This window comes from Urocampus carinirostris, chromosome 11 (assembly GCF_059441175.1).
Source record: "Urocampus carinirostris isolate Australia breed hairy pipefish chromosome 11, RoL_Ucar_1.0, whole genome shotgun sequence".
NCBI lineage: Eukaryota > Metazoa > Chordata > Actinopteri > Syngnathiformes > Syngnathidae > Urocampus > Urocampus carinirostris.
Window position 1 is genome coordinate 9,662,278 of NC_142359.1, and position 17,980 is coordinate 9,680,257.

Genomic DNA, 17,980 nt, shown 5'->3' on the forward strand with positions numbered 1-17,980 from the left:
CCGGTCCAAATTGTCCCTAGGTGTGAGTGAGCGACTGAGTTGTCTGTCCCTGTGTGCCCTGCGATTGGCTGGCAACCAGTTCAGGGTGTCCCCTGCCCACTGCCCGGAGATGGCTGGGATGGGCTCCAGCCTCCCCGCGACCCTAGTGAGGATAAGCGGTATGGCTAATGAGATGAGATGTTGACGATATCATCTATCCGGATACATCCATACGGCACAGAACGAGATCGTTCCAACGGCAAAAAAAAAAAAATAGTTTTAAAGTGTATTCCTAAACAAAATACATTTTTACTAAATACATTTTCTGGATTACTCATTTTGTTGGACTGCATGGCGAAATTGTGGATTACATACCCGTCAACCTCAGCCAATCGCTCCCCTCATTAATGACTTTAATTCCCCCCTTTTTTTTAACCAATAATAAATCTTAAAAACAAAACACTGACCCATTTACTCACAGTAAGACAGCCTATGTACAACAAAATCAAAGATAATTTGTATGAATGGGTTTATTATCTTTCTTGTTTTTTTTCCTTACTTGCGATAAATTCAGTGTTGCTTATTACATATAGTCAGGGTTGGGTAGGGTTACTTTAACTTGATTACTTTCAAATACTTTTGGATTAAAACTGCAGTACCTCTGGGATTGGTGCATTCGCACTGATCAACGCTTTATTGCTAGGACCTTAATCTGGCTTTTTATCTGAGAAGGTCCTTAGCTTGGCCTGTAGCAAGGCTTTGATGCTAGGTCCTTAGCTTGGCAGCAAGGCTTTGATGCTAAGTCCTTAGCTTGGCCTTTGGCTTTGATGCTATGTCCTTAGCTTGGCCTGATGCTAGGTCCTTAGCTTGGCCATCTTGGCCTTTTGATTTTTGCATTCCGGAGATGGAATAAGAGCTTGCTCTGTCCACTTCACGCATCGGCCCGGTATTGCAGTACCTCCGGGAACGGTGCATTCGCAATGATCGCAACAAGGCTTTAGGGCTAGGACCTTAGCTTAGCCTTTTGGCTGAGAGTAAGTGTCCCGGCTCCTAGGCTTTGTAGCGTTTAATGAACTGACCGATAACGGATAATGGATAATGAATAACGAAGATAGAACAATAACCCTTAAAAACCCCAAAACCCCACCAAATATGCTAATAAAAGACAAAATAAACTAAATAGGAATAAAATTCTGACTCACAACACGTGGTAAGCTTTCTCTCCTGGCTTTGATCTCTTTGATCTCCGGCAAAACTAATATAAAATGCGACGGAAACAAAATGAAAATGAATCCAAACAGCTTGACAACATCATTTTTGCCGTTCCATGTATTCCAAGCCTGCAAGAAATTTAGTCATTTTATTCATATTTAGTTTCTTTTGTCTTTTTTTAGCATATTTGGTATTGGGGTAATCCAAAAGTAATTGAAAGTAATCCAGTTAAAGTAACCCTACTCAACCCTACATATAGTCTATTGAAAATATATGTTCTGGTACAAAAATTATTATAAGGCGTAAACATAGTTAAATGATTTAAAAAAAACGTGGAAAACGTATATATTGACAGGTGTGAAATTGTATTTTTTTCATGATTATTTAATACGTCAGAGAGAATCTCTTTGTTTGCCCTGTGCGCCCTCCTGTGGTGTTTAAATGAACAACTTAAAAGAGAAAATGATAAAAATAAAGGCACATTGAATATTATTTAATGCCTTCTATTGGTAAAAAAAACGTAATTCATCAAATAAATATTGATTTTAAACAAGAAGCAAAAATACTGTCCATGAAGTCTTCTATAAGTGTGCTTTTTTAAATACTCCTAGGCAGGGTTACTTTAACTGGATTACTTTCAATTACTTTTGGATTACTCCAATACCAAATATGCTAATAAAAGACAAAAGAAACTAAATATGAATAAAATGACTACATTTTGTGCCGGCTTGTGGAGTAACGGAATACATGGAACGGCAAAAATGATGTTGGCAAGCTGTTTGGATTTAGTTTCATTTTGTTTCTGTAGCATTTTATGTTAGTTTTGCCGGAGATCAAAGCCAGGAGAGAAAGCTTACCACGTGTTGTGAGTCATCATTTTATTCATATTTAGTTTCTTTTGTCTTTTATTAGCATATTTGCTATTGGAGTAATCCAAAAGTAATTGAAAGTAATCCAGTTAAAGTAACCCTACCCCAACCCTGCTCCTAGGTCAAAAAAATTGTATTAATTTTACTTGAAATGTGGTTGGAACTGACGTCATTGTCCGCTGACACAAAGAGTCGTTTCCCTCTTCGAGGTTTTTGCCGTTTATTTTATATCTTTCAAGGCAACTTCATGTTTTCCCCATTCTCTAACATTCATTTCTGGCACTGTGAGAAAAAATAATTGTGATAATGCGATAAAATCGAATGCCTTTCCCCAGTAACCTGAACCACTGGTCATCTTGCGATTAGGATTTGGTACCCTGACCACTGCAACTCGGGTTGATTCAAATTGCACACATATTTTTTCAATTTTGACATTTGACAACTGATCAATCATTGCAATACAGACGCTGCCCTACTTACGAACAATTTGTAAGTTGAATTTGTTCGTAAATTGCTTAGGTGCTATATTTTGTATGTTTAAGGTTTGTATAAGTATGTTTAAGGCTTGTATAAGTAACCGGTGTTGTTTTGTACCAAAAAAACATTTCATAGAATAATATGCTCTATAAAGATACATAAAGTGAGGTTTAGCTTACTTTTGGGAGATGCGCCTAAAGAGGTCCTCCTCCGTGGTAAAAAGTGGCAGAACAAAAGCATTATTACTATTTTCTCAACCACATCAAACTTTCTTATTCCACTTTCATTTCAAGAGAAACGGCACGCCTCTTCTTTACACTTCACACCACCCATATTGAATGGATGCACGAGATATTAAACAATTAAAAATGTCAATGTTCTAAGCGCGCTGGAGATACAGTATAGAATGTTTACACACGGACTAGGAAGAGGAAGCAGGTTTCTTCTTTGGTGTGGATGCCGGGTGAGGTCTCACAGCGCCACATGCCGGTAGCGGCGGAAAGAAGCACTACAGTAATGTCCTGTACTCCTAAAAAGGTGCAGACAATACAAAATCTCACAACAATGTCTGAATATTTTTTGACATCCCGAAAGAAATGTTTGAATCTATCGCTTAACATAAATCAAATTGTCGTAAGTAGGGGAGAGTCCTTAATATTGTCATGATTTGCCTATTGCTCTCACCTGCGCTCATTGATTCAGCCCCAGCTGCCACTCGTTTTCTAATTAGTTCTCCTATTTAAACACGTCATTCTCATTCACTCCCTGTCAGTCCGTCAGCGAACCTCCGCACATGCAATGCAAGCATTTTTTGATTGTTCCTGTTTCCTGCTCGTCTGTCCCTGGCTTTCCGATTGTCTCTGGTGACCTGACTCGTTCTAATCTCCGACCACGCTCCGTTCTACCGTCCCGGCTGCCTGACTTCTTTCCGCCTCCGACCACGCTCTGTTCTGCCGTCCCGGCTGCCCGACCTGTTTCGGCTCTCCGACCACACTTCTTTCGCGAGGGCTTCTTGCTCCTCCTGCCCAGCGAGCACCGGATCACTGATTGTTTCCCCGCGCCCGACTTCCTAGATTCTCAAATAAAGCATTCTGTGAAATGTTACGCGTTTGGGTCTACTGCCTGTTCCGGTCTTGACAAATATATACCAAACACGAATAGATACGGTAGCTCTTCCTATAGTTTTCATTTTGTGCGCCCTGTAGTCTGGTGCGTCTTGTATAGGAAAAGTATATGACAAAATACTTTTTAGGCAGGGTGTGCCTTATACTTCCGTGCACATTATGTATGATAAATACAAAAGTCAATTCCATTGAAGTTGGGAAAAAGTTTAAAATGTCAGTAAAATTAGAATAGAATGACTTGCAAACCTTTTCTAACCCATATTTAAATGAATACACCACAAAGACAAGATTATCCATGTTCAAACTCATAAACTTTATTTCCATGAGCAAATAATGATAAACTTAGAATTTTATAATTGCAACAAGTGCCAAAGTAGTTGGGAAAGGGGCTTCTTCACCATTGTGTTACATCACCTTTCCTTTTAATAACACTCAATAAACGTTTAGGAAGTGAGGAGACTAGTTGTTGAATCGTTGATAGTGGAATCCTTTCCCATTCTTGCTTTATGTACAGCTTCAGCTGTTCAACAGTCCGGGGTCTCCTTTGTCTTATTCTGCGCTTTATAATGCGCCACACATTTTCAATGGGAGACAGGTCAGGACTGCAGGCAGGCCAGTCAAGCACCCGCACCCTCTTACTACGAAGCCACGCTGTCGTGAGACGTGCAGTGTGTGGCTTGGCATTATCCTGCTGGAAGAAGCAAGGGCGCCCATGGTAAAGATTCTGTTTGGATGGCAACATACTTTGTTCCAAAACCTGAATGTACTTTTCTGCATTAATGGTGCCTTCACAGATGTGCAGGTTACCCATTCCTTGGCCACTCATGCACCCCCATACCATCACAGATGCTGGCTTTTGCACTTTGCGTGCATAACAGTCTGGGTGGTTCTGTTCTTCTTTGGACCGGAGGACACGACGTCCACAATTTCCAAACACAATTTGGAAAACTGACTCATCAGACCACAGAACACTTTTCCACTTTGTATCAGTCCATTTTAGATGGGCTCGGGCCCAGAGAACCCTGCGGCGTTTCTGGATGTTGTTGATGAATGGCTTACGCTTTGCAACATAAAGTTTTAACCCACACTTACGGATATAGCGTCGAACTGTATTGACTGACAGTGGTTTTCCAAAGTGTTCCTGAGCCCATGTGGTGATGTCCTTTACACATTGATGTCGGTTCTTAATGCAGTACCGCTTGAGGGCTCGGAGGTCACGGGCATTCAATAATGGTTTACGGCCATGCCGTTTACGCACAGTGATTTCTCCAGATTCCCTGAACCTTTTCACAATATTATGGACTGTAGATGATGATATCCCTAAATTCCTTGCAATTGTACTTTGAGGAATGTTGTTTTTAAACTGTTCAACAATTTGCTCACGCAGTTGTTCACAAAGAGGTGAACCTCGCCCCATCCTTGCATGTGAATGACTTAGCTTGTTCGGGTCTCCCTTTTTTATACCCAGTAACAACTCTCACCTGTTGCTAATTCATCTGTTCACCTGCAAATAGTTGGTTGATTTCCATTCATCCACTTTCTGAGTAGTTATTGACACCTGTCCCAACTATTTTGGCACGTGTTGCTGTCATCAAATTACAGAGTTGATGATTTTCTCCCAAAACAATAAAGTTTATGAGTGAAGACAATAAATATGTTGTCTTTGCTGTGCATTCATTTAAATATGGGTTGAAAAGAATTTGCAATTTACTTGGATCAATTTTTATTTGCAATTAACACACTTTCCCAACTTCATTGGAATTGAGTTTTGTATATGAAAAAAGACTATTTTCTGGGGTACACCTTATGATCCAGTGCGCCTCATGGGGTTTAACATTTGTGGGGTTCAAATTTATGCAAGGGCAATAAAACGTTAAAAGACAAAGAGTTGAGGAGTCCTTCCTTCAAATGTCGAGATTTTCCTCAGATCAAAGTTCACCGGCAAGTCTCGTCCTTGTGCCGTCCTCCTGGGTTCCTGTGCTGGTTCCCAGGTCGCTCTGCTTTACTTCCCTGAGACATTCTGCAGGAGAAACACACACATAAACACACACCAGAGGGATATGATAGCCCACCAGGTAAGCCTGACCTCTTTCACCCGGTCCGAGGACGTGTTTCTCACAAAGGAAGTCCTCCAGTTTCTGGTCCTGATGGTGAAAGTACCAGGCCTCCACCACTTCCTCATACTGCTCCAACATAGTCTCGCACTAGGAGTGTCACAAAGTTGGTAGCACATTGACATACTCAGCCGATAACTCCGTTTATAATGATTGTAATTCCGCCTATTAAGCGATAACAAACTTTACAAACACAACGCGGCACCTATTTACTCACAGTAAGGAAGACCATGAAGAATATTTTTGCTTATTCATCAAATCAACATTGTTATTTCTTTCACAAACAAAGTTTTAACCACGAGGAGGCATTAAATAACACACAATTTACCTTTAATGTAGACATTTATGATTACTTTATATTTCGTTTTCTGTCACTCTACCTTTTTCTTCATGTCCGTCACCTCCACGGAGGGCTCGTCCCACAGCTCGTATGGCAGGCCCAAATCCACTTTGACACCTTTTTGGACCAAGTTCTTCAGCGTGCTCATGGTCTGGCTTGTACCCTGAAGAAGAATAGCATCACTATGAGAAGCCCGAAAGAGAGCAGGAAAAATGAAGGAGCCGGATTCTGAGGACTAGCCAGGTGACCTTCGAGTAGCGTAGGCTGCCTGGCTGCTCTGTATGAACGCTATACTGCAGGATGCGCTCGCATATGTTGTCCGTGGCCTCCATCAGGCGCGTCTCACTGGGATAAAAAGCAATAACAACGTATGAAAATTAGGGCTGCAACAAATAATCTGTGTTTTTCTTCTCTTTTTCCTAGCTTTTTTCATCTTCTTTTTGACATTTTTTTCTTGTTTTGTTTCTTTTTCCATAGCTTTCCCCCCTTTGTATTTCTTGCTTTTTCGTGTTTTTGTTCTTTTTTGTTCCCCCTTTGTACCACTCAAAGGCTTCCAGGTTAGGGTGGTCCTTATTTTTCGACTTTTAAAATTTCATGCTCTGACCCCTTGAATATGTTCCAATATATACAAAACGTAATTAGGCAAAGTTTCATCAAAATCAAAGGATATTTAGAGGTCGCTCAAGGCCTCTGAAATTTTGGTATGAAAAATAAGGATTTTTCGCACATTATATCAGACCTAGTGTACAAAGTTACTGGCACAATAAATAATTGTTCAATAATAAAACTGCATAAATACATGTCAACGAAATACTTATCTGACCACACCAGTAAATAATTTTGACTGTCTTTCGGATTTCAAGGAGAACAATTGTCACAAAATGGATTGGGATTATTGTGGCATTCGTTTTGACTGGCTTTCTATTATCGATTAGTATCACAGTGCCTTAGTGGTTTCAGATATTCACCACACTGAGTTCTGATTGTCAAACGTGTCACAAAAATCAAGATGGCTTCATCGAAGAGATCAAAAAAATATCTTCTGCCTCATGAAGAGGATATAACAGGGTGTAAACTACCTTCGATTCAACAAGTTTTGGGTTATTTTTTGTATCGACACATCGAATGCAAAGAGACTATCAGAGTTGCAGCAACAGCCACTGTAGAGAAATTGACATCTTTCTGGCTCAGAGCACGGATTCCTGTACGTCACACACAAGACATGGTGAAAAAAGTTGAGAAACTATTTGGACGTGCATGGGATCGTCTTCTAGTCCAGAAATCCAAATCTTCAAGCGATTTAAAACGCAATGGAGCTTCATCGACTCCAGTGACTTTCAGAATGCAAACAGTGATGAGTACACCAGACAGAACATCGCAGATGTTAGAGACAGCCTCAACGGTTTCATTTCTGAAACCCTTCAAGCGAACCAACCAAGAGACGACTACCGGGAGTTGCTCGAGCTTGTCCTTGTCTATCTCGGAGGCATACCTGAGCGAGAAGTGAAGTTTATGGCACCAGGGGCGATGCATCAGGCGAGATGGATGGCCAAGGTGATATATTCATTCAAGGTGTGGATGTTTCGACACCAGTTCCGACTGACTGCCCGTGAGGAAAAAGGTCTTCGTGACGTGTGTCTTTTCTATGCTAGGATATATGTTAAGGCTTGGTTCCTGTGTCCTGTGGCAGCCAGTGCTTCTCGCCATGATCTCGCTTTTCTAAAGGACCTGGTGAACTATGGGAACATCAACAAAGCCATCTCTCAAGCGACAAGCAAAAAGTTTGCAACTCATCTCTGGTATCTTTCTGAAGTCCTTGTTGGCTTGTCCCTTTTTGATCCCGACGTATCGCATGAAACAAAAACTGACATCTCGAGTGCCATGAAGTCAACCCCAGGAGCGGAAGAACCAGAAGTTAAAGGCCAGGTGGATCTGAAGTGCGTCAATGACAAGAAACTCGCAGATTTTGCAACCACTAATACCATCAAGCTGCTGCAGCTTCTCGAGATCTCCACCAGCTTCTTGGATGCAGAACCGACCACATGGAATGGCCGCATTGATTATAGAGAGGCATGTGACAAGGTGAAAGCATTGTCTGTCATCAATGACCACGCAGAGCGAGGCGTCGCACTGATTCAAAACTTCAATGGTCGTCTCACCCACAATGAAGAACAATTACAGTACCTGTTACTGGTGGTTGCAGAACATCGCAAAAGGTTCCCGAATACTCAAAAACAGACCATCGTGAAACAGAAATGAACACTTTGTGAACATACACAACATTTGTTGATAGGCTATGTTACAATGATAAACTTAATGATTCGTTGAGGTAATTGCTGAACTGAGAGCAAACGCATTGTTTTTCCAAAGACAATCGGCCTGTTTTATGTGAACTCTGAACTGGTGATTTGGAAATTATTATTCGACTATTACTCGGTAGACTGTTTGGTGTTGGCTTGGTTCTATTTTCACTTATCATATTGTTTTTGTACTGTATGCACATCAAACTGTAAGATTTGTTTTCACACTGTTTTGCATAATGCACATGATCTGTGTTGGTGAAGTTGCAAATTTAGTTCATTTTATTGACGCCCAAATTTGGATGTTATTTGGAAATGCCGATCACGCACAGTGAATGAAACCTCGAAAGGGTGGTGGCTGTTGAGGTAAAAATAAATACAATATTGTTATATTTACTTGTAACTTTTCTTGTGTTACAATTATAAGCAATGGACTGAAATTGGATGTTCTAAAACGCCGTACACATAGGGTTAAGATTTTCGTTTTTTCTCGAAAATTGCCAAAATTTTACCATTTTGGGAAATTTCAAAGTCGTTGAGCTACCTCTAAATATTATCCAAATTGTTCAAAATTGCACACAGTGTGTTTTTATCAATATAAGAACATATGCGGGGGGTCAGAGCCCAATATTTCCCCCAAAAAAATTTCGACCCCCATTAAGGACCACCCTATTCCAGGTGCAGGAGGAGGGCTACCTAGCAAAGATTATGGTGGCGGAAGGGACGCGAGATGTCCCCTTGGGGACGCCGCTGTGCATCATTGTGGAGAAGGAGCACAACCACGTCACCTTCAAGGACTACGCGGAGACGGGAGTTGCCGAGATGTCCCATGACTCATAAGAAACAATTCCACTGCAAATTACCGAATTTTCTGGACTATAAGGTACACTCAAAAACCCCAAATTGGCCAATAATTTAAACGTGCGCCTTATAGTCCAATGCGCCTTATACACAGACATAATTGGAAAAGCGTTACCATATTTGTGAAATTTCCATCCACTAGATCACCAAGGATACAGAGAACATAGGGAAAGGAATTAGGTCTTACCTCATAATCACACTATTTTTTCCTTTTTTAGTTTTATTTTTTTCCCTCTTTTGTGTCTATTTTCAGCAAGGGGTTTATTCATTGTTTGCTTTTTTGATATTGTTTTCCCTCCTTTTTCTTTTCTTTTCTTTTTCTCTTCTTATGTTAGTTTGTGTAAAAAGGAAAGAGTGAAGCACATTGTAAAGCGCTTTAGAAGGTCTTCATTGACTTGAAAAGCGCTATATAAATGCAGACTATTTACATATACCGTTTTTACTTTGCTTTTGCTTGCTTCCCCCTCTTTTCCTTTGTTTTTTTCCTTCTTATGTGTCTTTTTTCCTTGCTTAGTTCCTTTTGTTTTACTTTTTCATATTTTTTTTATTTCCCACTAGTTTTTTACTTATTTTTTCTTGCTTTTTTTCTTTCTTCTACCATCTTTCATGTCTTTTTTCCCTTTAGCCTTTTTTTACTTTGTTTTACTTTATGTCCCTCTTTATAGGCCATTTCTTGGGCAATGTCATATAATAATTATCTAATTAGTATAATGTAGGGTTCATACAGCTTAAGGCATGTTAAATTAAAGACGTTTTTAATACTTTTTGAAGGCCATTTGATATCTAATTTAAGACCAAGTTGAAAAAAACACAATTAAAACAAACAAAAAAAAAACCACATGAATCAAAGGCAATTTTTTTTGGTCCAATTGAAAATGTTCCATCTGAAAACATGTCAATCTCCAAAATTGAATACACGGAAAGCAAAAATTAAAAAGAGGATATTTGCAGTACATCATGGATCCTCAGTTAAAACTGGCAGATAACTACTAATTCCAAAGAACATTTCTGCTACATTTTTGAACCATTTTTTCATAATTGGCGCGCTACCAAGCTTGAGGTTTTCCATCAAACCTGGTGTGACAGCTTGTTAAAGTATAAAGCGGCCCTTGCCTCTGCAAAATCGGCCTACCTTTCGAAGGTGATTGCGTCTCAAAAGAACAACCCCAAAGCCCTTTTTGACACTGTAGCATCGCTTACAAGGCAACAGCCTATCGCAGACAGTTCGACACACTCTGCTCAGGAGTTAATGGTCTTCTTCACTAAGAAGATTCAATGCATACAGGAAGAAATTGCAAAAGATATTGTTAGTACCACACGTATTAAAGGACTGAAATTTACAGATGCACGACAGGGTGGCTGCCCTGGGAAAATGGCCGGTTTTAGTGAACTGTCACTTGATGATCTCAAACAAGTGGTGAATGCGGCCAAACCGACAACTTGCCAGTTCGACCCGCTCCCAGGTTCACTTATTAAAAGTCTTTTTAGCGTCCTTGGGCCTTCAGTTCTAAATATTATAAATACATCACTCTCCTCAGGTGTAGTTCCAGCAGCTTTTAAGTCCGCCGTTATTAAACCCACACTGAAACGACCCAACCTTGATCCAGAAATATTAAGTAATTACAGACCTGTGTCAAACCTACCTTTCCTCTCTAAAGTACTCGAAAGAGTAGTGGCACAGCAGCTGAATGCTTTCATATCGGAGAATAACCTTTTTGAATCCATGCAATCAGGATTCAGGGCTAACCACTCTACTGAGACAGCTCTGATCAAGGTAACAAATGATCTCCTAATGTCAATGGATTCTGGCGCTTCATCACTTTTGCTGCTGCTGGATCTTAGTGCTGCTTTTGACACAGTGCGCCACAATATCCTACTAGAACGGTTGGAAAAATGGATTGGTCTCTCAGGAGCCGTCCTCTCGTGGTTCAAATCCTACCTCTCAGATAGGACGCACTGTGTTAAATATGGTGAAACGACATCTGAGCCCTTTAATGTTACCTGCGGTGTTCCGCAGGGTTCAGTGCTCGGCCCCCTACTTTTCAACATTTACATGCTTCCATTAGGTGATATTATTCGCAAGTACAATATCAGCTTCCACTGCTACGCAGACGACACTCAACTATATCTTCCGTTGGAGGAATCTTCCACACTAAACTGTGGAAATTTGGAGGCCTGTCTCACTGAGATAAAAGAGTGGATGTCACTCAATTTCTTGCGTCTTAACTCTGAAAAGACCGAAATGTTAGTCATTGGTCCTTCTAAATGCCGGGACTTATTCTCAAAAACTGCTGTGAACATTGACAAATGTCACATCACACAGAGTGACTCAGTTAAAAATTTAGGTGTCATATTTGACCCTGATCTATCCTTTGAGATGCATGTAAAGCAAATTACTAGAACTGCCTTCTTCCATCTTCGCAACATTGCTAAAATCCGTTCAATACTGTCTCAGTCTGATGCGGAAACAATAATTCATGCACTTGTTACCTCCCGTCTCGATTACTGCAATGCACTACTCTCCGGTCTCCCGAAGTCCAGAATCAAGTCTCTTCAGCTAGTACAAAATGCCGCAGCGAGGCTTTTAACCAGGACAAAAAAGTACGATCACATAACACCGATTTTGGCTAACCTGCATTGGCTCCCAGTTAGCCAAAGATGTGACTTCAAAGTTCTCTTAGTATTGTACAAAATCATACATGGACTTGCTCCCTCTTATCTTTCAGATCTGATCTGCCACTATGTCCCGGTCCGAAGCCTACGATCTGAGAGTGCCGGTCTTCTGATGATCCCGAGAGCAAAGAAGTCTTCTGCTGGTTCGAGAGCGTTCTCCGTCCGGGCACCGGTGCTGTGGAATGCTCTTCCCCCTGAGATTCGATCTGCAACCTCAGTGGAAATGTTTAAATCTAAACTTAAAACTCACTTCTACTCCATTGCATACGAATAACCTACTCCTCTTGTCGGTTGAAAATAGTTTGTGTAATATAGTGTAACAATCTGTGAAGCCCTTTGAGACTCTTCGTGATTTAGGGCTATACAAATAAAAATGACTTGACTTGACTTGACATAATGATTTTTAGTTCAAACATTTTTAAGACTTTCGAAATTTCGATTTAAGACATTTTAATGCCAATGAAGGCGTTTTTTTTTGTTATAGAATATCGAATTCAATGCCTTTGAAGAATTTTCAAGGATTCATGGGAACATTAATATTACATAATAATTAGTATAAAAACCAACAACAACAACAAAATGTCAAGAGCTGTTTGGCAATATTCGCGTGTGTTGTATGTAATATATATTCAATAACACATATTTAAAAATCTCGCCCAGTAGCAATGAAGGGTAGAGTACCGGCTGTCATGATTACTGATGTAAATTACCTGTGCCCGGGCTCTGATTGGCTCCCTGTCACAATTTGAACCCAGTCCTGTCAGTCCCCGGTTGTCAGTCCATCTGTGAACTTCTGTTTGTACAAGGCAAGCCTTTTTCGACTCTGACTCCCGCCTGTCCTGTTTTTGCCTTTGTCTCTGGCTACGACCTGGTTTGATCCAGACCAGGTCTGCTCTCCCGTTCTGGCTTAAGACCCATTTTTGATTCCGACTACGTCTACTCTCCTTTCCTGGCTTACGACTTGCTTCTGACCCGACCACGTTTTTGCTCTCCTATCGACCTGTTTTTCCCTCCCTGACACCGCCATCTCCCACTACGGAAGATCCACTTCCGTATTCGGATCACGATACGTTTGCGAGAGCGACTTGCTTCCCGCATCTAGCGAGCACCGGATCGCAGGCGCTGCCCTTCCTCTCGCTATCTCAATAAACTTGTGAGAAAGTTACGCGACTGGGTCTACCCTTTGTTCTGGACGTGACACCGGCGCAAATCTTTGTAAAGAAATAAAATTTTCGAGACACTAAAATGACGCTTTTGTGTGAGATTTTTGCCTCTTTTACAAGCAAAATACATTTTCTATTAATAAAGTAAGTAAAAATGGATGAAAATAGCGGGTTATATGACCAGTTCACATTTACAGTAGTTTAGTTCACACATAAGTTAAACTTTAGAAGCATAGACTTTCCTTGGCTTGCACACACCTTAAATACTTTGTTATTATTATTAAACCCATCAACACTAACAATCAATTATTATTGAATATGTGTTATGGAATTTATATTAAATAAAATACACGCGAATAATGGAAATGTTATACAGTGGAACCTCGGTTTTCGAACGCCTCTCAGTTCGGACAAATCGGTGTTCGACCAAAAATTTCGAGAAATTCTTGCTTCGCTGTTCGGTCAAAAAATCGGAGTTTGAACGCCGGTACGCTAGGGTGCGATGCTGAGCGGCGTACGGGTGTCGAAGAAGGTCGGTGCAAGCAGGACAGGTGAAAAAAAGACAAGTTGTTCGTACAACTATTGCCTTTAAGAAAGACATAATAGCTAAATATGAAAGAGGTGTACGAATTTCCGATCTTGCTAGTGAATACAGCATAGCTAAATCTACTATCAGTACGGGGGTTTTTAAGGGTTATTGTTCTATCTTCGTTATTCATTATCCATTATCCGTTATCGGTCAGTTCATAATACGCAACAAAGCCTAGGAGCCGGGACACTTACTCTCAGCCAAAAGGCCAAGCTAAGGTCCTAGCCCTAAAGCCTTGCTGCGATCATTGCGAATGCACCGTTCCCGGAGGTACTGCAATACCGGGCCGATGCGTGGAGTGGACAGAGCAAGCTCTTATTCCATCTCCGGATTGCAAAAATCAATAGTAAAGAACAAGGAGGCTGTGAAATCGAGTGATGCGGCTAAGGAAGTTAGCGCTATAAGCAAGCAACTGCCGCAAGTTTTGGAAGAGGTTGAAAAACTTTTGATGATTTTTCTCTCCCTTACCGTCCACCACAAAGGTAAGAAATCCTATTCATAATCCTTTTTTTATTTTTACACGTTCATGTTATGAAACGTACGAAAGATTACGATAACGCTGGCGCTTAGCCTGGGTTAGCTTCATGTTTACGTTCATGTTAAACATTCAGGGTGTTGGGACGGATTAAAACAATTTTACATTACTTTTAATGGGAAAAACGATTTTCGGTGATCGACCAAATCGGTTTTCGAACAGGGTTCTGGAACGGATTATGGTCGAGAACCGAGGTTCCACTGTATTACTGTTATCGTCGAATCAGCAGGAAAATACGGCAGAAATACAGAACTTTAAAAAGAGCCAGAATTCCTGTGACTAGTGACTCTAAATTATGCACAAAAAGCATTTAAATGATATATGAATCAGTCTCTTTTAAAAGTGCATTATTTCACGTACGAGGTGTTGTACTTGATAGCTTTTTTCCTCTTGCCAGAATCCAGTACTTGCCCCACCTCCAGCACTTCTTTGGAGAGGCTGCTCCTCTGCAGGGCTTCCTGGAGCTCCACGGTAAGAAACTTGCACACTATAACACGCAAAATAAAACATTTTAATGACAAATCCTGCGAAATTAAATGAATAATGATGTCGCGGATAATAGCGCCACTTAGCGGCGGCGGGGTAAAGATCCTGCAACTTTTTTTACCTTCGCATTGATTCGGCAGTCTCATCTCGTCTGCGTGAACAAAAACAAAGAAATAAAGAGAATAAAACGCTGCAACGATCATAAGTTTCATGGTGGTGAGTTAAAAAGGAAAGAAGAAACGAGTGGACTACTTATCCCATAGCCACATCGGCAAGGATGAGGCCGCGCATGCGCAATAAAACAAAAACAAGAAAGGCTTGAGTTTTTCTTCCGGTTTCTTTTTGTGCTGTTTGCAGACTGTACTAACGCACTACTGCCGCCTGCTGTTGACGAATAACCCATGGTGAGCTTTTCAATCCAACAAAACGCTCGTTAAAATTGACGTGCGATTCTTGAGGTGTCCTTAAAAAGTTGAAAGTAGAAGTTTAGGTTCAGTGCTTTGAGGGTGCTGAGCACCCAGAGCATGGGTGGGCAAACTACGGCCCGCAGGCCTCATGCAGCCCATCAGGCTTTTTCATCCGGCCCGCCAAACGAAAATGGTCGGAATACAGTGAAATTATATAGTTTTTGTTTGTTGGGATCCCTTAACCAATAAGGTCGTAAGTGCACTATTTCCCATACAGCCTGCTAGCCACCATAATATATTTTTTGTCCCCACTGTCCCTTTAGATAGATAGATAGATAGATAGATAGATAGATAGATACTTTATTCATCCCCGTAGGGAAATTCACACTTCCAGCAGTATCCTTTTGTTGTTTATTAACAGGATGGCCTCGGGGTGCTGTGTTGTAGTTTAGCAACAGCGGAGTGGATGACGTCATACGCTAGGCCAAAAGATTGACGTCCCTGCAGCAGATGGAAATCTTTGTGCCCAGGGTTACACCACCTCGTGTTCACGTAGATAGCGAGTCCACCTCCTCTCCGCTTCCCGCAGGCTTTTGTGTCTCTGTCCGTCCTAACAGCGCTGAAGCTGGGTAGCTCCGGGTATATCCTTTATGTGTCTGCAACAAAAATACTACTTCAGATATACTGTATATTCCAGAAATACTACAAAAAATATGACACATAACTACAAAACTAAATGTCAAATTTAGTGCTTGAAAACTGGGAATTAATATATATTTTTGTCTTCATTCTGATGATAACAAATACTATAGAAATACTACTAAAGTAATACTAATATACAATGAAATACTATTACAGGAATATTACAACAGAAATCCTATGAAAATGTTAAAAGGATACTAAAGAATAACTACATAGATACTAGTATGGAAATACTTCAAAGTACTTCTACAGAAATTATACAAAACAACTACAGTAAAACTATAATACAAAAATACTGCAACATAAATATTAAAACAGAAATACTGCAAAAATACTTGTACCAAAGTATTACGACAGAAATGCGACAAAAATACAACTACAGTAACACTACATAAATATTACAAATATGTGACCGCAGAAATTCCACCAAAATACTAAGAAAGTACAGTAATACTACAGTAATACAACAAAACTAAATATCAAAAGATGTGCCAGGAATCAAATGGACTGAACCATTATTAAGGCAGTGGAGTATTTCTGTCAGTGTATTGTTAATCTCATCTCTCATCTCATCTCATTAGCTGCACCGCTTATCCTCAGTAGGGTCGCGGGGGTGCTGGAGCCCATCACAGCAACCATCGGGCAGTGGGCAGGGGACACCCTGAACTGGTTGCCAGCTAATCGCCGTGCTGCCCTCATGATGAGAATATGTCTACGCTGTATTTTTACTAATCATTGTTCATATTTATTCATATTTAAAGATATATATAATCTAATTTTCATCATATTGAAGACTATCTTGTCCTTTATGTGGTATCCTTGTGCAGGTACAGGTTTTGGTTTATATTTTAAATATTTATAGTGGTTTATATACTTGTTGTATTATTATTTGAGTGTTTTGGAATGCATAGGAATGACTTGGGATGGGAAGAAAATGTTTCGGTACTCCTACAACTGATCCAAAAGATTTATGGTTTACAGAAGACTCCCCCATCATTAGTCCACTTCAAAGGTTTTACCGGACCGGCGATGTGAAGAAAATGAGTTGGAAGTAAAGTCTTTGAACGTTACGCTCCTTATACCCAATTAGATTAGCATATCCCCTAAAACAGTAGTTCCCAAAGTGGGTGGAAAGATCTGGGGGGGCGGTAAGGAAGAAGAAAGTGGTAGACGGGCAGTAGGGGGCAGCAGGGGGGCGGCAGTCTGAAGTCGAAGTCAGAAGTCTGAACGTAGTGCGGTTGTGAAATCGCAAACTGCGTTTTTTTTCAAGGTTTTGCAGTGAGTGATGGAGTTTTGGTCAACCACGATTGTTACTGTTCGTGTTTGAAAAGCGTCGACCAATCACAGGCAAGTTTTGATAATAGCACAAGCCAATAAACGCTATTCAAAGTTTGTAAGCACCACACTAAGCCACACCCACCGTGTGAGCTCATTGATTGTCATGGCGGACTCCGTAAACATAGCCCCAGAGTCAACAATCGAAAAGGAAACAACGCTTGCACCGAAGAAGGGCACTACATCACTTGTTTGGACCTATTTTGGTTTTGCATGAGTGTTTATTCCAATTTTTTTCCTTCTTATTCCTTGATTTTGTATTCTTTTTTTGTTCTTTTTCTTTTGTTTTGTGTTTTCCTAGCTTTATAATTATTTTTCTGGCTTTAGTTTTTTTCCCTCCATTTTCGTTTTTTTTCTCTTGTTTTTCCCAAGCTTTTTACTTTTTTTTCTTGATTTTTTTTAAATTTTGTCCTTTATTTTCCCCTATTATTTTTTCCTCTATTGATTATTGTTTCCTAGACTTTTATTTACTTTTTTTTCTTGCATTTTTCTTTTTCCTTTTCATTTCCTGCTTTTTTGTTTATTTTTTCCAAGCTTTTTACTTATTTTTCTTGCTTTATTGTTTTTCTTCTTTTCTTTCTCTCCTTTAATTTTTTTCATGGTTGTCTTTTTTGGTGTATGTTTCCCCTGTTTAAGTTATTTTGTGCTGAATGTTACGGAAACAATTGTTATATATGGATAAGAGCCACAGAAATAATCTGAAAAGCCACTTGGGAGACAAAAGAGCCGCCTGTTTCTAGTCAGCTGAGCCGAATGAGCCGATTCTCTCAAAAGAGGAAACATTTCCCATCATTAGGAAAATATAATGCTCCCT

At 40.2% G+C, this 17,980-nt stretch overlaps 2 protein-coding genes and 2 pseudogenes across 2 annotated transcripts; 2 read left to right on the forward strand and 2 right to left on the reverse strand.

The window, feature by feature from the left end:
* The first annotated feature begins 785 nt into the window (after positions 1-785).
* Positions 786-959, forward strand: LOC148356365 (U2 spliceosomal RNA; annotated as a pseudogene).
* Positions 960-5,438: 4,479 nt separating this feature from the next.
* cnpy4 (canopy FGF signaling regulator 4) lies at positions 5,439-15,005 on the reverse strand. Its single transcript, XM_088348008.1, has 6 exons — positions 14,844-15,005; positions 14,597-14,723; positions 6,364-6,460; positions 6,156-6,278; positions 5,748-5,865; positions 5,439-5,681 (listed from the first exon to the last, which is right to left on the reverse strand). Exons 1-6 carry the CDS (start codon positions 14,932-14,934, stop codon positions 5,590-5,592), a joined length of 648 nt encoding a protein of 215 aa, XP_088204134.1. The 5' UTR covers positions 14,935-15,005; the 3' UTR covers positions 5,439-5,589.
* LOC148356367 (uncharacterized) lies at positions 6,704-8,388 on the forward strand. Its single transcript, XM_088348007.1, has one exon. The coding sequence runs from the start codon at positions 7,373-7,375 to the stop codon at positions 8,372-8,374; it is 1,002 nt and encodes a 333-aa protein (XP_088204133.1). The 5' UTR covers positions 6,704-7,372; the 3' UTR covers positions 8,375-8,388.
* On the reverse strand, positions 13,950-14,080 carry LOC148356368 (U2 spliceosomal RNA; annotated as a pseudogene).
* Positions 15,006-17,980: the final 2,975 nt, after the last annotated feature.